Source organism: Athene noctua, chromosome 2 (genome assembly GCF_965140245.1).
Source record: "Athene noctua chromosome 2, bAthNoc1.hap1.1, whole genome shotgun sequence".
In the NCBI taxonomy this organism is placed as follows: domain Eukaryota; kingdom Metazoa; phylum Chordata; class Aves; order Strigiformes; family Strigidae; genus Athene; species Athene noctua.
In genome coordinates this window covers 21696308-21722395 of record NC_134038.1, presented here as the reverse complement: position 1 = coordinate 21722395, position 26088 = coordinate 21696308, and the positions used below count along the sequence as shown (strand labels likewise).

General features: G+C 39.5%; 1 protein-coding gene across 5 annotated transcripts in view; it reads left to right on the top strand.

Annotated features, from left to right (window-relative positions):
- ZFPM2 (zinc finger protein, FOG family member 2) overlaps positions 1-12288 on the top strand; it is a 315049-nt gene extending 302761 nt beyond the window's left edge. For all 5 annotated transcript variants that reach the window (XM_074898551.1, XM_074898548.1, XM_074898549.1 and 2 more), the window contains 3 exons: positions 827-1033; positions 5396-5620; positions 8807-12288. In XM_074898551.1, the coding sequence (XP_074754652.1) occupies positions 827-1033; positions 5396-5620; positions 8807-11298 (2924 nt within the window). In that variant the 3' untranslated portion in view covers positions 11299-12288. The remainder of the gene's footprint in view (positions 1-826; positions 1034-5395; positions 5621-8806) is intronic.
- The last annotated feature ends 13800 nt before the right edge of the window (positions 12289-26088 follow it).

Below are 26088 nucleotides of genomic sequence, written 5' to 3'. Positions count from 1 at the left end.
GTATCTAGGCCTGAGAGTGTAGATAACACAATATAAGTGCTTTGCCTGTCTAAACATGTTAAATAAATGAGCATTCACTATCGCATTCAAATACATTAGTAGATGTACTCGCATAGTTAATTTTCTTTTTAATGCACTACACGTGACATTTGCAGCACAGAGCTATAGTGTATCTTACTGTTTGATGAAAGTTCTTCCACCTCCCCCCCTTTTAAACAAACCTTTATTTGAATAAGCCTTTATGAAACAGATCTTTGGCATATCTTCTTTTCAGGAAGTTCAGTCAGTGTAAGCAGAGATAAAGCAGTCATGTTACAAAGAATATTACATAAGGGAAGATTTTTTAGAGAAAGAGGGTGGCAAACATAAGGGAGGGGAAGAACGCCCTTAAGAGGAAATCTGATTTCTTTCTTGCAACTGTTTGGTTTTATTGTGCTGTGATTTGGTATTCAAAATAAAACAAACTTGGATTTATGAAAAAAAAAATACAGGAAGTTTGGTGAAAAGTAATTATGAGAAAAGTGTCAAATAAAAACATTTTCAGATATATATTGATTTTCCTAATGCTGGCCTTTTAGGAAACAAAATGAAAAAATAAAATGAATATTCATGTTGCAAATAGTTAGGAAAAGTATTCTCAAATTGTTATCTTTATACGTTGACAATTCCTATATTGATAGAAAGAAGACAGTAAAAATTATTTGCCTCTTTACCTTGAACAAGCCATGGAAATTTTAAAAAAGAGTGTGAAGATACAGCGCTGATGTTTTAAGTTCTGGAATCTAATATAGTCAATTAAATCTTTCTGCTTTTACGTTTCCTGTAGGAGGGCAGCTTTGGTGTACCACGACCAAGGCCATCTCAGAGGGTGCAGAGCTGATTGCCTTTGTTGTAGATTTTGACTCAAGGCTGCAAGCAGCCAGTCAGATGACTCTCACAGAAGGGATGTATCCTGCACGCCTGCTGGACTCGATACAATTGCTCCCTCAACAAGCTGCAATGGCATCTATTTTGCCTACGGCTATTGTGAACAGTAAGTGATGAATACTATTCTCTGGTGGGTTTTTTTTAAAACAGCAGTACTTTAAGGCACATATGAAGAGCTAATGAAGAGATAGTGAATTCAGGACCACATAAACAACGTGACTTAAACCCCACAGCTCAAAGGCTGCTTTTGTTCCCCCGTCATCTCAGATGAACTCTCAGACATAAAAGGAGGAAGAAGGGCAGTTTGGCAGGTGGGTTCTGCAGGAGCCTCACCCAGAGTATCTGACCTGCCCTCGTGTGGAGGTTCTGTGATCTGCTCCCAGAGGCAAGAGGATCAGAAACTTTAAAAAGTAGATAAGGTAGGTCTGTTAGCTCACAAACTCCAGCCCCTGCTGCTCAGGTAAGCTCATTGCTTACAGCTGCAGCTTCTGGTAATAATTCATGATACTCAGTGGAAGGAAAGAACACATCTCTTCTGTGGCTGTTTCAAAATGCAGTGGAGATCATACCTTATAGCAGCCCTGATTTATTGTGGTATCTTCACTCAACATGGCTATCCAAGAGTGTTTTTACATCCTCAGGATATCAATAGATCCTATCATGGACAAACTACAGCACATAATTAAGTGCTGTCCTTAGGAGGAGCATGAGTACATGATAAGTCAGTTCCTTGAAGTGACTCAAGTTCAGCTTGAATTAAATTTCATTTCTTTAGCTTTTTCTTATTACTGCATTTTACCTTTATACAGCCTTATTTCTCGTCCTCCTCTCTTAAGTATTCTTCAAATATGTTAGTTGCTACCAGGTTCCTCACCAGTCATCACTTAGACATATTGCACATCCTTAGCTCTTAGCACTTTGTAAGCCTGTCCATTTAGACCCCATGTTGGAGCACTTCCCCATGCTTCCCGTGGTTTGTAAGTACTGCAGTTAGATAGTGAAGTATGGAGGACTTCACACTTTCAGGCGTGAATGGACATGCAAGCACACGATCTGCCACTCAGGCTCACACCAAGTAACACTGTCTCTTGAACAGTTACACCATCTTCAAGCTCTTCAGACAGGAGTAGTTAAAATATTTGTGGTAACACATTTCATTCCTTTTTTATTATTATTATTAATTATTTATTTTCTGGGTAAACAATCTTCATAGCTACACATTTATTGTTAGCTTGTTTTAAAAGGTAAACCTTAAAATGGCCAAGTCATCCAAGTACTCTCTTCCAGAGAGTGAGTTGGCAGCAACCTCAAGCCCTTTAGCTAAGTTCATTTATTTTCACCGCAGCAGTGGGGGTCCTGTGAGCTCACATACCTGTTCAGAGAACAAACAATTAGCACTGTATAGGACCTTTTCAAAAGAAGGTGTCAGAAGCCCATAAAGTGAACACCAAGTTACCATAGTTAGGGCAGACCAATGTCAACATGCTGCTAGGGAGCCACCAGGAAGGGAGTTACCTAGCCTAAAAGTCAAAGACTCATTCACAACTTGTTTCAGTTGATGATGTATTTGTGTGCAAATCTACACCAGGCCAACTCTGGGCTTGACAAAGTAGTCATATTTCTATAGCATCAGATTTTTGGAAACACCTTTGCTGTCAGCACTGCCTTTTGCAGAGCCCTGGAAAGCTGATCACTGCTACTTCTACTGCTAAGAGGAGTCTGAGTTACAGTGCATCACCTCTTGCTATATAGGCTTAGCAGCAACTTGGAGTAACCTGTGTACTCTCAACTCAGGAGGCTGCTAAAGTAGGAAGTTTCACTGTCCAGAACTTTCCACCCCAGTTCTGCCTCTGCTCTGACCAGACAGGGCTGTTTCCACATTTCATTATTGAGTTGGTGAAATTCACTTTCTTCAGTAGTCTCGAGCTAAATGTGAGTTCAATAATATGCTGAATGCACCTCTAGATTTGTAGTAAGACATCTCTTAACCATTCTTTTGCTAGATCTCTGGGAAAAAAAAAAAAATCATTTCCTAGAAAATTAAGTGTGTAGGGTGTGTGTGTGTGTGTTAATGTTTCCCAATATTTTCTATTTGAAAAATCAAAATTAGAATATCACCTTTGGCTTATTCAGCTTGACCTTGAATGTTGCACTTCCTGAATTGATCCACTGAAATATTTGGAAACTATCTATTGAAACAAATTGAAATATTGAAATATTTTGCTTTTAAAGAATTAAAACATTAACTTCAAGTAGCCTTTATCTATTCTGCATCATATTCCATCCCTATGCACTGTTCTTCCTGGAATTCCATCCTCTCACCATGCAAAACTCCTCGGATGCATTTCCTCTGCATGGTATATAATGGGAGTCACATATTCACCATGCATAACTGGAGCTACAGTGTCCAGGCCATCTAGCCCATAGGAAATAAAGATGGCTGGAAGTCAAATTCATTAAGATAATCAGAAAGTTCAGTTCTGTGATGGAGTACAATCAAATGAATTCAAATAGGACATGTTGCCTATATCAGAATTTGCTATTACTGCTTTTGGACTTTCTCTTCTATGGAAACCTCTGTGGTTCAATTTTTTAAAACTGTTTGAAGCCAAAAACAAATGCTGAAATGTCAGCTCTCACATGAGATGAACATTTCAAATTATGCAAGCTGTATCAGTAATGTTTTAATAGTGTTATATACTGAAATACTAACTGCTCCATTAGATGTTTGTGTCTTGAATTCATGCACAATTATTCAGTGGCAAAGTGAAAAATAGAAACTGGTAGTAGTGAAAATATTTTATGCAAGTTCATGAGCAGAAAAGTAGACAAGCATTAGCAATGCAGTCAGAGAAGCAACTAACCAATATAAATTTTGGCTGCATTTGTAGATATTTAACAAATAAAAGACTCATGCATTTCACTGGGTCGGAGTCTTCAACTTTATTCACCCAAAGGAATTGGAACAGAGCAGTTGTCCTATACACATCAATATTTGGAAATAAACATAAATTGTCATGAATTATAATGAATTACATCATCAGCTACACATGATGTATTTTCAGAGCAGCCAGCCATTCTTCAGGACTAAGTTAATTACAATCACTAGAAGCTTTTTACATTCTGAAGTCAGTGGGATTTTTGATGTTGACCAAGATGTTGACTGCAATTGCCCGTTTTCTGATCCTGAGGTCAGCTGACACAGTCTGGCTGGAATCATAATTTTATCCTCTCTTAGTTTCAAAAACAGGTGGGAAGTGTCCAAACTAGTTGCAGGGAATGTTCCTAAGCACATGGTAACTCCTGAACTGTATGCAGGAATGGGGAAGGTGTTAATTGGCTTAAGCCAAAAGGGTGGAAGGGACCATTCTTGTGATTTAACAATACAAACAAGTTCCAGTGCTCTAGTCTGGACCCTGTCGCTATTTAATTTATTAGTGTAGATGTACCCTAAAGGGCTGGAATTCCTTTCTTGTTCTTACTGATAGGATGACAAGTTCAGCTTTCAGAAAGATCAAACAGGTGTTTTGTCCTGAGACAGATACACAACATGCACTGCGTAAGTATCCTTCTGACAGGATATTAACAACCAAATATCTATCTGCTTTGTGTAAATACACAGTATTCATTTTTACTCTTCACATGAGTAAAATATGTAGCCTTCGGTACATGATCAAAATATCTACTCCCTCTGCTGCTGGGAAGCACTCTGTGCAACCTCTGCATTGTCTTCCCCTTAGAGAAGGTGCTGACACTTTGGGATAGAAGAAAATGAAAAATTGGATTATTCTTAGCAAATATCCCTTTTGCATAGCAAAAATTAGAAAATTAATAATTTACCAAAAACAAGAGGACAAAAATACATTACAAATTTTAACTTCTAATATTAATAACAACAGGAACCCAGGAAATAAACATGCTGCTTAGTACAATATTACATTCAACACTGTAGGATCTTAAGGAAATGTATAACAGATATCCAGGAATGGATATCAGAGCAACAGAATTTTATGGTAATAACTGCATAAGCATTCTGAAAATACACATTCTTCAGAATGATCTGCAATTAGCACTCAAAAATTCCAAGGCCCAGTGCTGGAAAGACTTGTGCACAATTGAAAGATGTCACCTATTGAGTAGTGATGTATTGGAAATACAGCTTAGTTCTTGAATTAGTACTGCATATTCACAAAAAAATGATTAATTTCATTTTTTAAATAATTACATGCCAAAAACTTCTAGCTTTTTTTTAGTAACTATTTTTAAAATCTTCTTTTGAAAGAAACATCTCCCACATTCAGTCTCTCACCTGCAAGTGGCATTTTAATAAACCTGTGGCTCTGTTTTCAATATTTTATTAAAGAAGCATGTGTTTAATGGGGAAGTAAAGGGAATTAATCCAGCTGTATTAATTGGTTGGCACTGAGTGCACCCTGGCTAACTTGCACCTGATTATATTTGCTTGTAGAGGACATATTCCCTTGCAAATCCTGTGGCATTTGGTATCGAAGCGAGAGGAACCTGCAGGCCCACCTCATGTATTACTGCAGTGGGAGACAAAGAGAGGGGCCTCAGCTGTCAGAGGAGAACGACGAGAGTGCTCAGCAGATATCCAGTGTTTGCCCCTTTCCACAGTGCACCAAAAGTTTTTCTAATGCAAGAGCTCTGGAAATGCACCTAAATTCTCACAGTGGTAAGTACTATGTATTTTCCTGTATCATCTTCTAGATTTAGCTATTTGAAAAAGTATTCTCTATAGACGCTCGGTGGATCAATGTCTCTCCAAATATATGCAAACACTGGGTGTAGATACTGCCAAAATGTCAACAGTATCTGACCTGTGTTCTACACCAAGCACCTCTCCCAGGTAACCAGTGTCATTTCTCTTATCTACTAATCCTCATTTGAATGCTGTCTCTCTCTTAATGTGTGTATACATGCATTCAGGAAGGATTTCTTTACTGGTGAAGGAGTACTCAGGAATCCAGACACAGCTGGGTTGCTGCTGCTTGGTTTCTGAGAGATTCAATTGCTTCAGAATTCTATCCACTGAACATGAGTCTGCTACACTACAATCTCTACCTACTCTGTTTTGATGCTCAGTGGAGAAATACACACCACAAGAGAGCAAGTCCTGCTGAAATAGGATCTTGGGGTCCAAGAGTAGGCTTCTTAGGCAGGAGGCCTTAAGGACCAGTGTCCAGACCTCTGTGCTTTTCCCAGGACACTTATTTCATAACAATATTCTTTTCCCTACTTACAGATATAAAGTGGGGATAGTATTTTCTTTGTCCACGTTGTTCATTATAATACCAGATACACAGAAAGTGGGATTACAGAATTCCTGAGATTAAAAATTTGGAACTCAGCAGGAATTTTATCTCCCTTCCTGAAGGTCCTTTGAGTCTGATGCTTGAATTTGTTTTGATTTAGGACTGGAAGCACAGGTTATGAGTTTGCAGAACATTCTGCATTGGAGTTTTCAGCAGCAGAGAAAACCTACAAATAAGAAAGACTGCAGTGTCAGATTATGGGTGTGTTAGCTGTGTAGTGTACAGAGCTGTGTCTGGAAAGAGGGAAGGGCCCTACAGAAGTTCAGTCTAACAGACACTAATGTGTGCTTTATTCACAGAAGAAAGCCTTATTTGGCTTCAGTGTAAAAACTCCCGGGGGAGTGGGAATCTACTCTGTGGACTGGGTGAAGTGAAATATGTACCTCTGATACTTGGGCAGCAGTTACAAATCTAGAAGGCATCATGTTGCCTTGGAAGAGTACCTCACACAAAACAGAACTAGAAGAGTGCTGAGAAACTTCCTTGTGTAGACAACACAGACAACACTTAGCCATTCATTTAGAGGTTAGATCTTTTGTGCTTCCAGACCTTAACTTTGAATATCAGGCTATTGCCATTTTCTGTCTCTCGCCTAGCAAATATTTCACTGTTCAGTGAACCAGCAGAACAGTAGAAACAGCTTCAACAAGAGCAGGTGAATGCAGCCCAGCGTGTCTTACAGCCTGGTAATTAAAAACAGGTATTCTTGGAAGATAACAAATTAATTTCTTCCAAGCAGGGGAAAATTCTGAAATCTTAGCCATTGTATAAAAAGAAGGATTGCTTCAGCTCTTTGCATTTAGTGACATACCATTGACTTAAGTGTCAAGAGGTTTTTCAGCCACGAGCTCTGAGTGACCATGTCTTATTGCAATCTAGAGATAAGCGTCGATGTTCCTTGAAAGATATAGGTCTGAAATCCTGCTGAATTTCCAGTAAGAGTCTTTAGGTATTTCTTAGATCAGAGGCTAAAACTCAGGCCTTCTGCTTCTTTTTACTCATAAACCAGTTAGTTTAATCATTCTTACTCTCTTTCAGATCCTGTCTGTCTATTTTTCTATGCAGATTATCACAAGTTATAACAGCTTCTGGAGTAGTAATGAATCATTCCTTTTCCAAATGCCCTTTAAGCTAGTGCTGTGTTTGCTTCAACTTCAGTTACTGTTCCTGCTGGGGGCTGCAGCAGACCCACACCACAGAGTACAGACCCCCAGCTGAAATGCAAAGTCCATAGAGCCACTCCACTGTGTCTGTATCACATGGTGTGGAAGCATATGAAACACCATCTCATGGCAGTGGAGGAGCTAAAGCTTCATACGACCTCCGGGTGAAAAAGTGGCTGACAGGGAACAAGGGCTCATTAAAGTTCTGTGTGTCTCCTTGGCTCCCTTCTGGCTTCCAAGGCCAAGACTAGGTCAGATTCAAATGTTGCTCACAACTGTGGAAGTTAACATTGCTAGGGGAGAAGTGAGGACCTCCAGGTACAAAAGAATGACTTCCCACAGACTGAGCCACAATATTCTTAAAGCTTTATATTGTCCAACTACCACAATCCTAGTTTACCTGACCAAGGCGTGGTATATTGTGTGTGTCTGTGTAGACAGAGCAAATATCTATTTTAAATTCAGAATATCATCCCTACCAATATTTTTTTCATTTTTTATTGTCTAACAGGTAATCAGAATCTGTGTTGTTGAAGTAGAGAAATTTGGTATTATTTCTTTTTAAAGCATTTTCAGTTTCAAAATACCATGAAGCATGGAGGGTTTTGCTTCAGCAGTAAGATGGCTTTTAATGTACTGTTCTTGATAGGAAAAGCTGTAGTGATTTCATGAGGAAAAGGAGTTGTATTACAGCAGTAGTTGCCTACGGCCATTACATGTGGAAGATAAAATGTTGGTGAAGCTGTATCTTACTCTTCCTCCTCCTTGATGAGGAGTTCCTTCCTCATGATGAACACAACTTATCAGTGCTTTCTGATGAAGATAGATCTGTATCCCGTTCCCACACTAAAGGGAACTCAGGCAGGCAAAGAGCTGAGCATCAGTAATGCTCAAAATGCTACTTCTGCTCTGTCTGTGGCTTTCAGGCACTTTGAGTTTGAGGGCTATACCTCAAGCCACATCATAACCTTGAGCCTCTTCACCTTGATGTGCTTTCTGTGCATTCAAAATTTCCAGCAATTGTGTATGCGAAACTTATGTCTTGTTTAGTTAAAACTGCATTTTCTAAGACCTTTTCATTTAGAGTAAGAACGGTCTATTTTTATCCTTTCCCTTGTTCTTTTTTTCCCTTCATCTTTGCTGAATGTATGCAGATACTAAGGCTCTCCAAAGCAGAGCAGAAGTCTTGGAATATTCTCTAGCAGTTCAAGGAAAGAAGTTCTGAACCAATTCAAGTATTTTTGGGTTGACTCATACCATCCCATCAGAAGAAAATTAGTTGTTTTCACTGTGATTGTACCTTCTGTGCAACTGATTTTTCAGTATACTTCATGAAGGGCATAACGGTCACTTTATTCTGTATTTTACTTGTCTTTTCTATAGGAGTGAAAATGGAAGAATTTCTCCCGCCTGGTGCTAGTCTGAAATGCACAGTTTGTACTTACACTGCAGACTCAGTGATTAACTTTCATCAGCACCTGTTCTCACATCTTACTCAAGCTGCCTTTAGATGCAATCACTGCCATTTTGGCTTCCAAACTCAGAGGGAGCTACTGCAGCACCAAGAGTTACATGTCTCTGGCAACAAAATTCAGAGAGAAAGTGACATTGAACACTCTCCAAGTAGAAACGAAGAAGGTTTACAGCCAGCAACGGACCTGTTGAGCAGAAATGATGTTCCCCAGAGCCAAAAGACCATGCAGACTAAAGATGCAAGTTCTGATACAGAGCTTGATAAATGTGAAAAAAAGGCTCCACTTTTCCTTCCAAACCAGAGGCCAGAAACCCAGCCTGCCACAAATAAGCAGAGTTTTTCATACACTAAAATAAAATCTGAACCATCCAGTCCAAGGCTTGCTTCATCGCCAGTTCAGCCTAATATTGGTCCTTCTTTCCCTATGGGACCTTTTCTTTCACAGTTTGCTTTTCCCCAAGACATCACTGTGGTTCCTCAGGCTTCAGAGATATTAGCCAAAATGTCTGAATTGGTCCATCGAAGACTGAGGCATGGAAGTAACAATTATCCTCCTGTAATTTACAGTCCTTTGATGCCCAAAGGGGCTACATGTTTTGAGTGTAACATAACATTCAATAATTTGGACAACTACTTGGTACACAAAAAGCATTACTGTAGCAGCCGATGGCAGCAGATGGCAAAGTCACCAGATTTTTCCAGTGTTCCAGAAAAAATGCCAGAAGCTGTAAGTCCCAGTAACGGTCAAAGCTCTATAAACATCCTGAATGCAGCTCCTCACACATCAGATCCAGAGAATCAACTTCTTCAGACATCTTGCATAAACTCTTCCAATGTTTTAGATTTGATCGGGCCAAACAATAAAAGTCACGAAAAAGACTTTACAGCGCAATCTAAGAAATTGTCAGCTGCAAGCAATGGCGACGAGAAGGTAAATGGCAAACCTTCTGATGTGAAGAATCCCAATGCTCCTTTAGTAGAAGGGGAGAGTGATCCTAACAAGACCACGTGTGAAGCTTGTAATATTACTTTCAGCAGACATGAAACGTACATGGTCCACAAGCAGTATTACTGTGCCACTCGCCACGATCCCCCACTGAAGAGATCCGCTTCCAACAAAGTGCCTGCCATGCAGAGAACGATGCGTACCCGGAAGCGAAGGAAGATGTATGAGATGTGCCTACCAGAGCAGGAGCAAAGGCCACCACTAGTTCAACAGCGATTTCTAGAAGTGGCTAATCTTGGCAATCCTTGTACCTCTACTCAAGAGTCAACAGAGGGCCTTGGAGAATGCTACCATCCACGATGTGATATCTTTCCAGGAATAGTCTCGAAGCATCTGGAAACATCACTGTCTATTAACAAATGCGTTCCAGTTTCAAAGTGTGATACTCCCCACTCCACTGTGTCTTGCTTGGAGATGGATGTGCCCATAGATCTCAGTAAAAAATGCTTACCCCCATCAGAGAGGACATCCGCTTCTCCCAAAAGGCTGCTGGACTACCATGAGTGCACAGTATGCAAGATCAGTTTTAACAAGGTAGAGAACTACCTGGCTCACAAGCAGAATTTTTGCCCTGTCACTGCCCATCAGCGTAACGACCTGGGACAACTCGACAGTAAGGTGTTTCAAAACCCAGAAAGTGAAAGAAACAGCCCAGATGTCAGTTATGAAAGAAGCATAATCAAATGTGAGAAAAATGGAAACTCCAAACAGTCCTCTCCTAATGGAAACTTATTTTCCACACACTTAGCAACACTTCAAGGACTAAAAGTCTTTAGTGAAGCTGCCCAACTTATTGCTACAAAAGAAGAAAACAAACATTTGTTTCTTCCACAATGCCTTTACCCTGGAGCAATAAAGAAAGCTAAAGGAGCAGATCAGCTTTCTCCATATTATGGAATAAAGCCAAGTGATTACATTTCTGGTTCTCTTGTCATTCATAATACTGATTTAGATCAAAGCACAAATACTGAAAGTGAATCTCCTAAAGGCCAGACGCCTTCAAATGGATGTGCTGTGCAGAAGAAAGAGTCTCTTCCGCTATTGCCAAAAAACCGAGGCATGGTAATAGTTAATGGGGGACTAAAACAGGAGGAAAGACCTGCCGCAAACCCACAGCAAGAGAACATTTCCCAGAATCCTCCACATGAAGATGGGCACAAGTCTCCTTCTTGGATCTCTGAGAATCCCTTAACTGCAAATGAAAATGTCTCTCCAGCAATTCCTACAGCAGAGGAACAGTTGTCTAGTATAGCTAAAGGCGTGAATGGTTCTACCCAGGCCCCAACCAGTGGAAAGTATTGCCGACTGTGTGACATCCAGTTCAACAATCTTTCAAACTTTATAACTCATAAGAAGTTTTATTGCTCGTCACATGCAGCAGAACATGTCAAATGAAACAATCGGTCACCTTTGGTACCTGTGTTTAGCATATTGTTCCATACAGTCTAAAGAAAGCTGTTTGAATTACATCTGGACAATCAGGAGATTTCACTATTGCTGAGTTGAAGACTTGAAGGTGTAATTTCATTACAGTCCATTAGTAAAGTGTATTATTGGTGCCATTTTCAAAAATATTAATTTATTTTACCAGCAGTATTCATAGCTGTAGTTATGTTATTTTTTATTTAAAAACTTTATATTAAAGTCATTTGTAATGTTATTGTATAGTTATTGTGTAGCACATATGGTTTGCACTGTATAGTAGATTTTAAAGAAAATAGTCGCAAACAATACAGAAAAGCATTTTAGAAATAGCTTCAAAAGCACTTGTGTATCCTGATTTTTTTTTTCTTATATGCTGTTGCAGATATATGTATATGCTAAAATATAACTTGCAAAGAAGTTTCAACTATGCTGTAAAGTTCGCCTTAAAATTTCAATTTTTTGAACAATTGGGCTCGGTTTGCACTTTATATTTTAGCAGATACAGTACCTTAGTCATTAGGCTTTGCATTTGTATGTAGCAGTATGTTTCTGTCCACTTTCTTAATCTGAAACGTACGTTAAATGAAGATGGCAATTTTTTTCTGTATAGTACTTGTATTTTCTTTCGCTGATGCATCTCTGTCTCAATTTTTAAACCTTTGCTGTTAAATGCAATACTTTATAAAGAATGAACAAAATTACTGGAAGCAGTATTGTAAGTAATGAGGTCATATCAATCAGTTTTATCTTTTGAAAGGCACAGTCTAAAACAAAACCCTAAACTCAATGCTGCAATTATGAATCTAATTCATATATAAGATATATTTAAATATAAGAGTAGCAATACTGCAACTGGTGATCACAAAGATAATGTTCTACTTCTGATAGAAATAATTTCTCAACAAATGTTGTTACTATGCATGTATATGGATGGAATAAAATTCCAGATCATTGGAGAAGTTTGGCAGTAATTTCTTTATATCTGTTTTATTTTGTTTTTCAAGGAGGATTTAGATCTCACAAGCTGTAAAGAAGCTCTTAGGAACAGGTTAACATTGCCCCCTCTTCAATGAAAGCGGAGTGTTTGAAGAGAAAATAAGCACAAAGGATGCCTCCACTTTGAGGGAGTACTTGCTGACAGGTCACTAGTACAACTAAGTCTAAGACAGCCTAGAGAACTAAAACTTAAAATGTCAAGGTCTGAAACCAGGAAGACTGTTCTCTTTATTGAAGCTAAGGAATATTTTCCTGACAGTACCTCCGTATGTCAAAAGCAGTGGAGCAATCTGCTTCATAACACCTCTGGTATGATTCTTTATGTGTTCAGTGGTCCTATATGAAAAACAGTAGCATTCATTTAAACAGAACAGTGGTTGCTCCACTAATTCAATATCGAAATACTATTCAATAATTTCTGTGATATTAAAATCTGAACTAATGCACAATTAATACCCTTTACTTGCAATTTTTTGGTCTCCTGTACCCTGTTTTCATAAAAAAAATTGGTATTATAAAAGTGACCTACTGATGCATTTTTCATCCTACAAATCTGAAAGCAAAACCACAAACTGAACGGTCACATAAACTGTCGTATTTAATCTAGTTCCTATATCATCCAAAGAAACAACCCAGAACAAAATACATAAAAAGACGGTATTTCAGCTAAGCAGCCAGTTGAAGTCCAGCATAAGAGTATGCAACACCTCTGACTTTTAGCAATGCCATCCCTGTGTACTTTGGAACTGAATTTGGGGTTTTTTTATTTGTAAGTGTAGGTACGTATGATCCAGTAGCAAAAATAATAAAGTCTTCAAAAAACAACTCTAGTGGTTAGCTGGCCTTTAAATACAGAACAAGAGTGCTTAAAATTGTGTTAATTCTCACTCTCAACAAAGATAGCAGGTGTATACATTAATTTCAGTAGGGCCAATATTCGTCCTGTAGCAAATACTTTGGGTAACAAGACTTGTGAAGAATAAAAAGCATTACAAACACAGGGCAAATAAATCAGGCGTTCATGATTATCAATTAAACATTTATTAGAAAACACCACACCAATATATCTAAGACGCCACAATATTTGAGGTAGATGGTACATTTTGAACTTCTTGGTGGCAAACATTGTTTTGAAGACTATCCATCATACAAAACTGGTTTAAAGAACTAAGTGATTACATCTGGATTGAAATAAGCTAGTTCTGAAAGATCTACATGCATAGATGAAAACTTCGAGGTGAAGTGGGGCAGAAAGCCACAGGCACTGTAATTTACAATTGCTGAGCTCTAGGGGTGTTTTTAGACCATGAGAAAGCAAAGGAGAATATCGGGGTTAAAGGGAATACCTACCTGAAAAGCAGTGCCGAAAGCGAAAAGCCTTATCACAAAACATTTCTGATCTGGAAATGCTGAGGGTACCTGATATATTCCAGAGGTAAATTAAAGCCTGACATGCTGCATTATATTCTTCCCAGTGGCTAGTCCAATTGCTTTCACACGACAGAATGTACCTGGTAGCGTTTTCTCTTTATAAATCACCTATTTGGTTGACCGGTCCCATTTTTACAAGTTCAGAACAAGCACAACCTGTTCATCTGTGGGTACAGAGTTACTCAATTTTGTACATGTTTTACACATTTTAATCACTTCACTGGAGCACCTAGCAACACTGATATGGGCTAAACCCCAAAGTTATACCATCGCATGCTTTGAAAATAAAACTTTCTACTAGATAGGTGGGTAGCAAATACAGATTGCTCACATTTGCTTTCTTATACATTTGTTAAATTAGAAAGCATTTAATGAAAATAGTTGCTCACATAGCTGGGCTCAGGAACCATGTTTTCACATAATTTTACATGCTATTTTCCATTTTTTTTTTACTTTCTTTATTGCACCCACTTTTTAATTTATCATTTGAAATAAGAACATAAACACTCTAGCCAGACAGAAATCTCTCTCCTGTCTCTTAAACTAGTTTACACGATACTGGCCCAATCCCAGCTGGGACTTTAAGCACATCTGTATTTAAGTCAAAAGTATTGTTTACATAAACTACTTAAACTTGTTTTCTGACCAAGTGATTATTTGTATACTCTTGAGATTATAGCTGTGCATTTGTCCAAGGTGATAATAGATCAGGTAAACTGTCTATTGCTGAAAACTTCTCTTGAAGTTCTGACTCTTCCTAGTTCTGCTTTTAGCTTTTTGTAGGTTTATTAATTATTTATCAAATGACCCATGCAAAGAGAGTGCATCCTTAGTGAGTCTTTGACACCTAGAACCCTGCAGGAAGCAGAGCACCTTGGTTAAATGTTTTGGATCCAGTAATCCCTTTCATCTGAAGTCAGTGAATAAATCTTTGGGGCTTTCAAGGGGAGATGAATACCTCAACAAAAGGCATTAAAATATTTCATGGTTTTATGATACAAAAAATAAAATCGCTCCACATGAAGGCCTAACATTTAAAGGAGCTGATTTCTGCCTGATTCCCTATGTTGTCTGGCAGGTTTTCCATTCAGCTTTTTGGCTTTTTAAGGAAGATTTCCTTATTCACAAAACATCCCATCCACACGCAGTGCTCAGAATTAATGTGACCACATCCCTCTCTGCCTCTTTTATTTGTCTGTATCCTAAAATTCAGACTCTGAAAGGCTGTGGTGAGTCCCCATTCATTCTACAATTTTCACACAATTTTCATGTGGTCTCTCACATCACCATCTGAATTTTTCACATGATGGTGATTTTTTTCATTGTAACCATAAACCAGGTGGACACACCAAATAAAAGCAGTAAAAGGCATTGCTACGAGCTGATGTCTGTTTGTCTTGAATTATTTGTGATAACGTTAGGGTTCTGGTGACAATTTCTTATTGCTACAAATAATCTTAAAACTATGCCATTGATATTTGCTGTGGATCCACACTGCTAACTTTCCCAGTCTCTCATTTCTACCAGGTAACTATTGACTACATTCCTTGCTGACACTTTGCACAGGAATGTAGTAGTTACATCCCAAACACAATCTGAGAGGATGTATAAGGTGATTGCTCCTTTGTACAATAAATGCTACAGCACTGAGAAATGCAGAAAACAAACAAACAAACAAAAAAACCACAACCAAACCAACACCCAAACAAACAACCTTGATGTAGAAATTAAAAAATGAAACCAAAGCCAGAACCACCATCAAGGTGAGGTGGAGGTGGGCCAAGTCATTTCTCTGAATGTACATAAGCTATGAAACAGAATCCACTCTCAAAAGGTAGGCTGAGGTGGAGCTCTGAACACCCTGGAAAACCTGGCTTAAAGAAAATCCAGTGTTGAGTGCAATGGAGGAAGGGTGGTGTGGCATAATCTCACTGAGAGGCAAAGAAGGAAAAAGGAATCAGCACTTTATTAATTCAGAATGTGGTATGGGTGTGCTGATGGCTGCAGAAGGCAAGAGTTACAAGACATCAGCACTACAAAAACACTGCACATCCCAGGAGACCTGTTGAGAGATGATAAAATACTGATGAGACAAAAGCCTTGGAAGATCACTCCCAAATGCTGAATATTCCCAGTGCAAAGATTCTGGTTCCTGGTGGTCTCCTTTGCCCAAGGCTGACAATGAGGAAGAGAATCACAATTCTTCCCACCTTCCAGGTCACTTTTATGGCCAGGGCACTGGGCTGCTAGGAACCGTCAGGACAGACAACACTCAGAACAGATGTGTGTGACCCCACTGTAAATTAGAGATAAATCAGATACCCAAGCTTCAGCTGTGTTAGCCTGAAAGCATGCCTGGTCCTGTTCCCTGAAGCCTTTCACATGGGTCACTAACAGTGCTTTGAATCCAGATCCCTTTGAGACCCCTTAGAGCCACAGCAAAATGAACTAAATACTGGTGGCACTTTTGTGTGTAGTGAAACAGAGCATGGGGCAGGGAGACGGGCAGGAATTCTCCACTCACATAATTAAAGCTTCCTCATAATATGGAGGCACAAGACGAATGAATGAGATGAGCTTCTGTGGTGGGGTGAATGGGAAACCATAATTCTGACAGTTTCACCTTCTAAATACATACTTTTCTTCCTTTATACACAGACACACACATATGTTATGTAAAAAACACAGAGAGATGAGCATGTCCAAAAGAGGGAAAGAATCTAAACTAGATTAAGAAATTACATTATGCAGCTGAATGAGGTGATTAAACAAATTATTTGTTGCAGAAGTAATAGCCAGACCATTTAATCCTCATTGCAGAGGTAACTGGCACCTTTTGGTGGAGGGTGACAACACATTCATTCACCTCCAAAATTAAATGTGCTCCTGGAGAAATTGCTCTCTCTTGTTTCTGCTCTCAGCTACTTTGCACAGGTCCCAGGCCAAGGTATTTGTTCCTACCTACCAACTCAATTACTCATACACTCATTTTTTTCCACCTGCCAGCCTAGTTGGTTTTGTAATTTTCTTGTTTTGTTTTTTGTTGAGTTTTTTGTTGTTAAACTGTTTAATCCATCCTGAATCAAGGTGCCTGATTCAGGGTGGAGGCAGGTGAAAGGAGCCACCTGAGGTGGTATATTGGAGAGAGTGGTAATCTCCATCAACCAGCTGACAAAGAGGCAGCTGCTGACAACTCATCTGTGCGACAGCACATGAGTGAGCCCACAGAGAGCACCAGTCCTGCAGCATTCACTCAACTCCCTTAAACACCTCAGCTTGGAGGAACCTTTCACAGCACAATTAATAATAAAGACAATAGCTCACATATGACCCAGTTTTGTCTGCAGCTGCATATGGCTATGAATAGCAGTTGTTCCTCTGAAAGTTTTGGATAGGGTGCTGAACAGGATGAGCCACAAGTGTGATGAATAGAACCGGATAAAGCTGGAGACACCTTCAGAAGTAGTTTTCATACCAGCTTTCCCAGTTCTGGATTTTCTTACTGAAACTGTGAAGCCAGGTTCATATGATCTTGCAGGATGGCTAAATGTAAATGGAATCACTTTTAAGGACCACCAGCTAGCATTGCTACGGTTTGAAAGCTAATCTGTTATCAAAACAGTTTTCTGTTCAACTTTTCACATTCAGTAATGATTTCCTTGTTTTAATAAGAGAAACTTCTGTGTGTCAGAAGTTCTGTCCTGTAGTTGTGACCGACTGATACAGAGCAAACTGTAGAAACCACAGTGCTCAATCTACTGGCACTCCCAGTCCTGTTTGAAGCATGAGCTTCAAGGGTGGTAAATGAAGACGCTGAAATGTGAAATGGTAATATGGCTTCAAGTCTCTGTAGCCCTAAAATAGTGTCCCTGTATGGCTGGTTTATTTAGTCACTTTGGAGGATTCACCTTCAATTAGTTTGCTTTCCCTTTTTTGCGGAAGCCTTGTTAAACCCCTTGCAACTTGAGTCTTAGGAGATACGGGGAAAATACCAGTGGGCTGATTATGTTGCTGTTTGGCTTGAGGGAGAACAGACTGCCGCTTTGATGCTTTGACATTTTTGATCTCGTGCTAATTCTGATGAAACTACCCCCAAGAGATACGTTTATGGAATCTAATAAAAAGACCTGTAGGTTCAAAGACTGATCAAGGAAGAAAATTGTTTTAGAAAGAAGCCATCTCAGCCTGTGATTGAAGTTTCTGTATTAGGGTAAGTATGCAAAGGGAAGGGAACATGTTGGTTTACTGCCACAAGTTTTCAAAGCAGAATAGAAAAGGAACCCCCTCAAATGATATCTTTCAACAAAAAGAGCAAGTAAGAAGAATTTAAAAAAAAAAAATGTTTAGATGGATAATCTTTGAATATTTTCTAGTCCAAAGGAAGGAAATTCTGCAGATGTAATTTAGGGAAGATTAATCTAAAACTCCTTCCCTTTCCACTCCCTTAAAATCAAAAGCACAGCTCACAACAGAGCAGTGTACACAGCAGAGGCAAGGTGCAGGGTGCTGGGATGCAGCCACGTGTGATGAGGGTTACCCTGCATGCACTTGCCACACCTTGTTTCCCACATCCTTAGTCTGGCAGGTCTCTTGCGGCTCAGCCAGGAGAATAAGGTCCCCTGCCAAGGTCCTGCCTCGGCCTGGGCAGCTGCTCTGGCAGATGTTCATTGGCACTCCTAGCTGCCAGCGGAAACACGGTTGTTCTCTATTGGAGCAGTGCTGGGTGGAAGTGGCACAAGCTTTCCAAGTATATCCACAAGTACATTGAACATTTATTGCTGGCCAGCTGACACTGCACAGCTTGCTCCCCCAAACTAATTTGCTCGTTTGATTTATAAGAAACACAAGATTCATTTTAAAGGATTAAGCATCTAAAAGGCACAGAGATACCTACTAGGAGGTGCAAAAGTAAGAGCAGTATTTATGTTTTTAGGAGGTTTTCAAAATAGTAGGGTTTTTTCCTTGTTGCTTTTCAAATTATGGCTCAAATACATATAGAAAAATATTGGTGAGAGATTTCTCTTTTTGTTATTGTATAAGCACAGTTTGGTTCTCAGTGTCTGGGTCTTGTTGAAGGAGAAGGGATACCTACAAGGGAAGAAGCATAGCTTAGCACAAGAACTACTGAGGGAAAATGAATATACCAATAGCTTGTCCCATCTTCTACATATTCCTCTTTCAGATCTCTGCCCCTCAGCCTGGACATCTGTTCATGCTTTAAAAGGTACCAGACTATGCAATCTGCTACCACTGGAGACACAGAGGCACACTACTCTCAAAAAAGGGGTTTACATACACTCAGTTGGTCCTCATCTCCTCCAGTTAAGTACCTTTGCTAGAGCTCTTATATTTGTCCCTGTGCCTTGAAACTCACTCCTCTCTAAGCGCTAGGCACCATACCCAGAGCCTTGGTAACTTGTCTGCTTTTGCTTAGAAAGATTTCCTCATGGGAGATCTCCACGGACACGCATTTTGAATGACACTATTGATAATGCTCACTGTTTATGTAATAACCTAGTATTCATCTATGAAGTGAGGGATGGATTCATTGTGCTGCTAGCCAGCTCTTAGGGCTGACAGGACACTCCAAGCCTTATGCGAGGGCAGCCACAGGGATGGAGATACAGGGGTGGAGTCGGCATTTAATACTTCTCCCACCTGTGTTACTCTGCAAAACAGAGGGACAGTCATTGGACCACAAAGAAAGGGTCAAGAAGGACTTCAGGGTTATAACATGTGGGGAAGGGATTTGGGGATTCTGTCTGCATCATTTCTGTCTTTTTATATTAAGCAGAGATTGGGAAAATGTTGGTCTATCATATTTAGATAAAGTATTCATCTCACAGATAACCATTATACCTTCTTGGTATGAAACTGCCATGTATACTTTCCAATCACCATAATATGGTTAAATGATAATACCAGGTTTTGCATTTGCTTTAAAATAACAACAAACACAATTAATACCAATAACCATCAAGGTTAAAGTAGAATTCATTCTTAGGTGATAAAAATACCAGTTTTCTTCTCTAGCAATGAATTATCACCAGATAAGATTAAAAAGAAAAAATGAAATGTTGTGAAACTTTGTCCATTGACACTTATGAACCATTACTCTGAGCTGTGGAAGATCCTGTTGTGGATGCATCACTGGTGTGGAGAAGCAGAGTTCAAGCACCTTCTACTCATGTTCAGAATCAGCAGTGAAGTGAGAGATGTGATGCAGGCTCAGATAGAAATAAATTACTTGTTTCATTACAGTAAACAGTTTGATGCAAAATGCAGCATTCTGAAAACATGAATTACCCTGCTATCTAAAATTCTCTTAGAAATGGAGATGAAGTAAAGTTAGTACTCTGCTGAGTATCAAAACCTCTTCTCTCTGCAGGATTACCCACTGCTGCTAACAAATCACCCATAAAAATGCAGGTCAGGCATTTGGGACCTACATATAATGCTAACAAAACTCCCATTGAAATGAATTATGGAATCACTCACTCCAGTTGCAGTGTCTACAAGTAGATAAAAGAGAATATGTCTTCATGACCTTTATACAGGTTCTGCTGCATTTATATACTATACAAACAGCTTCTTTTGTATGTGATACCACTCACTGTAGAGTAGGAGCCACTAGCTCCTCAAAATTATAGAGGGGTAGAGCCATGTCCCAGCAGATGTCACAGAATGGCTGAGGCTATTGGGCACCTCTGGAAATCATTCAGTCCAACCCCACCCCTGCTCAAGCATGGTCTGCTATGACAGCTTGCTTAGGACTGTGTCCAGCTGGGTCTTGAATATCTCTCAGAAATGAGACTCCAAAGCCTCTCTGGGCAACTTGTTCCAGTGCCTGGGGTTGTTCCTCCTCAGGGGCAGGACTTCACCCTTTCCTTTGCTGAACTCCATGAGATTCATCTTGGTCCATTTCTCCAGCCTGTCCAGGTCACTCTAAAAGGTAGCACAGCCATCTGGTCTGTCAACCACTGCTCCCAGTTTTGTATCATCTGCAAACTTATTGAAGGTGCATGCTGTCCCAGCATCCAGGTCATTAATGAAGATGGTAAACAGTATGAGCTCCAGTATTTTACCCTAGACTACACCAGTAGCTACTGGCATGCAGCTGGGCTTCATGCTGCTGATTACAGCCCTGTCAGCCCAGCAGTTCAGCCAGTTTTCAATCTGTTTTTCCTGTCCATTTATCTAGCCCATAATCTGTCAGTATATCTATGAGGATGTTAAAGAGACAGTGTCAAAAGCTGTGCTAAAGTCAAGATAAACAGCATTCACTGCTTTCCCTTATTCAGTCCACTGTAGAAGTCTATCAGGTCAAGCATGATTTTGTCTTGATAAATTTATGCTGACTACTTCTGGTCACCTTCTTGTACTTTATTTGTTTGGAAATGGTTCTCAGGTTTATCTCCTATATCACTTTCCCCAGGGATCAAGGTGAGGCTCTCTGACCAGTAATTCCCTGGATCTTCCTTAATGCCTTCTTGAACCTCAGCATCCTGTTAGTCACATGGACTTAGATATGTCCAGTTTGCTTCAGTGTTCCCTGACCCGATCTTTGTTCACCAAAGGTGAGTGTTCCTTGCTTCAGACTTTTCCTCTGGTTTCAGGGGCCTATGATTCCTGGCTTACCAATAAAAATGGAGACAAAGAAGGAATTGACTACCTCTGCCCTTTTCATATCCTTCACCACTGGGTTAATTGTCACCTGCCCTATTTAACAGCTGTCACACATTTTTCATAGTCTTTGCTGTTGGTAGACCTGCAGAAGCCCTGCTTGTTGTGCTTCACAGCCCTCATCGCATTCAATGCAATGAGTTGGCAATGTGCACTTGTAGCCCAGAAAGTCAGATGTATCCCAGGCTGCATAAAAAAGAACATGGCCAGGAGGTTGAGGGAGGTGATTTTATCCCTCTCTGCTTTCATGAGACCCCTACCTGGAATACTACATCCACTTCTGTGGTCCCCAGTACAAGAAAGGCACGAACCTCTTAGAGTGGGTCTAGAGGAGGGCCACAAAAATGGTCGGAGGACTGGAACACCTCTCCTACGAAAACAGGCTGAGAGAGTTGGGGTTGTTCAGCCTGGAGAAGAAAAGGCTCCAGGGACATCTTATTGCAGCCTTTTGATACTTAAAGAGGTATTATAAGAAAGAGATGTTTTACCAAGGCCTCTAGTGACAGGACAAGGGACAACGGTTTAAATTGAAAGAGCAGATTTAGATTGGACATAAGGAAGAAAATTTTTTACAATGAGGGTGGTAAGACATTGGAACAGGTTGCCCAGAGAAGTTGTCGATGCCCCATTCCTGGCAGTGTTCAAGGTCATGTTGGATGGGACTTTGAGCAACCTGATCTAGTGGAAGGTGTCCCTGCCTATGGCAGGGGGTTGGACTAGCTGATCTTTAAAGGTCCCTCCCAACCCAAACCATTCCATGGTTCTGTGAACTGCAGTTGGACTTTGTCTATCACCTTATCAAATTGCCAACATTTCACTTTTACTTTCATGTGTTACTGTTCTTGGGCATCTTCATAGGCTGTTTGTACATTGTTCACCCCAACTATGTTGTCAGTTACAATAATGGAAATCCAGAACAGTTTTGTCAGTGATCAGCAAGACTTTCTGGGCTATCAGCAGCATAACTGAAAGCAGAAACAGGCCTACAGGCTATGTGTGTAGTAATTGTTTCAGAGCCTTCAAAACTGCCATGGAATGAAAAAATGTCCATGTTTAAAAATAGTGGGATCCAGAGCCAAAGTCTATAGTTTCCTATAAATTGTATCACCCTGTCTCTCAGTAAGCTGTCAAGTCCATTTTCGCTATCACTCCTCCAATGTTCTTGGTAATATCGTCTTTCTCTCTCCATTTTTCTTTTCCCCTTTTCTCCTTTTCACTTTCCCTATTCACATACTTTTGATTTCCCACTTGCCTCAGTCAGACCTTGTATCCTATTACACAATTTCTGGTGAAACAAAGAGAATGACAACAAATCCCTCGAAAAGTAAAAGCAAGATTCACCAGATGTTACCATAATCACCTGGCTCTAAGGTTACCTCCAGCCTCACATGAATTCCTGTGTTAACTGTAACAAATGGAAGAAGTCCCAGTGAAACAGGATTTAAGTCCATCTTCTAAATCAGATAGTCATCTCTGCACTGTATCCCTCCAGTGCCCTGTTTCAACTTGCTGAAAATGTGTACATAAGAAAAATACAAAGTAATTTGCAGTGAGGTGATCAAAACTTTCAGATCTGAACATTGCTAAACTTGGAAAAGTTTGAATTTAAATTCAGTCTAGGACCTCAGCCTATCTTTGTCACCATATCCCAAGCCCCATCTGACAAAATATAGAAATGCTTTTTGGGAGAAGAACAGTTTTGTCTCTGAATGCTGAGTGAGGATGAAGTGATTTTTCTCCAGGTGCTTTGTTGAAATTAATTCAGACCCTTATCAATGAATTGGCTTGCCTTTTTTTTTTTTTTTTTTTTTTTGTACCACCTGCTCATCAAAAAGCAAATTCTATTTTTAACATATATAAATTTACTTTGGAACAGTTATTCCAGAGTTGTACTCACCTAATATAGGAATGTGGCAAAGCCAAAACCAGCCTATCCACCACACAAATCACTAGGAGTACAGTAAAGATCTGTCCATCCAAATTTGTATTACAAATGAATGAATATTGATCTAGTAATTTTTCACTGAAAATAGATGCAGTAAGCAGTCATGCTGTTCTTCATTTATCATTAATCAGACTAGATTCTTCTTTCAACTCCACCAGAAGAAAGCAAGTAATTTATGCTAAATTATAGCTGGAGTTACTCCAATTTTTTTCCGATGCCACTGAGAACAGAATATGTCCCAGAAACTGCAGTTAGCTTGTCTAAATCATATCTTGTATCACCATCTTCATAAGAACTTATTTAAGTTAATTTTAAAACAATTAAAGAGCTTGGTTTTACATGCATTTTGGGTCAAGCCCAGCTACCATGATATATACATCTCTTTTTTGGAATAAATAATCTGCAACATGTTGAAAGGCCAATTACTTACAGAATTACTACCATTAAAGGAGTCCCATCACTCTCTCACTCCTTCCTTCTCTGAAATGTATATTCTAGCTGAAACTCCCATCCAGACAACAGTTCATGTCTTCTACCAAGAGGGTGACTTTCTTGAGTTGAGTGTAGTAAGAGCATGACCAGTGTTTGATCTTCATAAGATCTGTTTTTTCCCTGGGCTGTTCCCAGTGGAGGTGCAGGGTTATCCACAGCAAGTGGACAGTGTGTGTGTCTGTGGGACTTGACACTAGTACTAACATACATGACAGCACTTTTATGATGCATCTTAAAAATTCACTGTTTGGGAAGCAATGTACATCTACAGAAACATATATCAGTGTCTGCTCAGGCCAGTTTCCCCAACCGATTATGTCCTCTCCATCTAATGGACTCTTAAGCAGTAAGAAGATATGGAAAAGTGACATCTCCCATCACTGCATCAACAGAGGCTGTGACTCCAACAGTTTAAGTCCCCCTCAGACCATGTAAGATGTGGCTCTTTATATGTTGTCTGATGGCAACTGCTGCCTCAGCTCCAAAGATACAGTAAAGGCTTCCTCAGGTTTCAAGGCCATTGCCTTCCTAGTCTGAAGGGTGGATGAACTAGTTTTTATGCATCCATAATTGTGCTCTTCTCAGTAAAAGTTATGCTCTAGGGAAGTATGGAACTGCTTTCTAATTTAACAGGTATGTGAACATTTATATATAATTTTTGTCAGCTGCTAGTCTCCAGTTCTCTGTTGGCACTGTTGAAAACATGCTTTTGCCTCTTAAGAGCTGTCTTTCCAGAAGCATCAGTGATGCTTCCTGTTGAGGCAAAAGTTAGATGTGACAAATCCTTATCCTCCTAGGCCTAAGAACTAATGCACAATTTGGAAATTTCTAGGTGATGTCCCTGTAAATTGTGGGAACTCATAAGAATAATGGTCCCTTTCTGCACAACTCTGAGAACATAACAAAGGTTTCCTAAGGCCCATTCACTGTCTCCTCACAAAAGCAGTTCATTCAGGAAATTTAAGTTCAGATTCAATAGGGCAGTTTAACTGCCTGATGTGCTGTGCAGATGTAGATATGGGACACAGAAAATAGAGAAGCTTGGCTTTAGGGGATATAATCACTGGCACACTGATGAGCCATGAGCAGTTCAGATCCTGAGCAGTGGACATGTTTAAAAAAAAGGTTATTCCTCAGGCATAAAGTATTATGAGAATGCAAAGTATTGCTATTTTTCAAATTTAGTAATGGTGAATGTTTTCTTCCTAAGCAAATAATCTAGTTTAAACATGAAGCATAAAAGTTATTTATCTTTCATAAATGATATTTTGGTTTTATTTCAGTGCAGAGTTTTTAAAGATAATCATTAAAAACCAACACACAAGCTTCAAACATGTATAGATGACAGTTCTATCTTCTGTGTAACAATTTTCAGAAGGTTGAAATATTTTCTATATAAAAAGCACAAGTGTGCCATACCACCATGCTATTCCAGATGTCTGTTCCGCCTTTTGAATAACAAGAGGTCAATTTAATCAAGCCATCGTGGCAGACAAATGTAATGATATACCTGCACCGCAAGTGTTTATTATGTTTGGCAGGTGCTTATGTAGTGGTCAGGCAAAGTGCAGCTCTGCATAGAGAAGGATATATACTTCATTGTTGAGGTTCAGGAAAAGGATTACATTTGAATTGCTCGCATGTGATTGCTTAAGAAAAAGCAATATGTTCTTGTAGAGGTGAAATGAAAGGCCTTACTTAACAAGATTGACTATCTCTCAATAGCTCATCCCCTAAACTTTTCCTAACAACAATCTGAATGCCAGCTGGCATCTTGAGCAGGAGTATAAATGAGCTGTGAAGAAAGCAGTGAGGACTGTCTTGAATTTGAAAATGAATTTCAATTTAGCAATGCTCTGGACTTTGTTGTTGTTGTTGTCAGACCTGTGAATGTTTTACAGTGGAACATACAGTTTTTCTGTAACAGTGTTCAGTTTGAACATTTTCTAGACCTGGACTTCAGTCCCCATTTTCTAACTTACCTCTGAAGGAGGGAAGCTGGTCCTGCAGTAGTGAGTTCAGGAAATACTTTGCTGGCAAACACCGAGCAGCCTGTGACCTACTTACAAAAAAAAGATTCGTGGGTTTGAGTAGTATTTATTTACCTAGAGAGTTATTAATAATTAAAGAGCAGAAAGTGTTCATAAAATAAGTTTTGAGTAATTTGATTAAGAAGGTGATTCAAGAATGTTGAGAAATAAAGGCAAAATTAA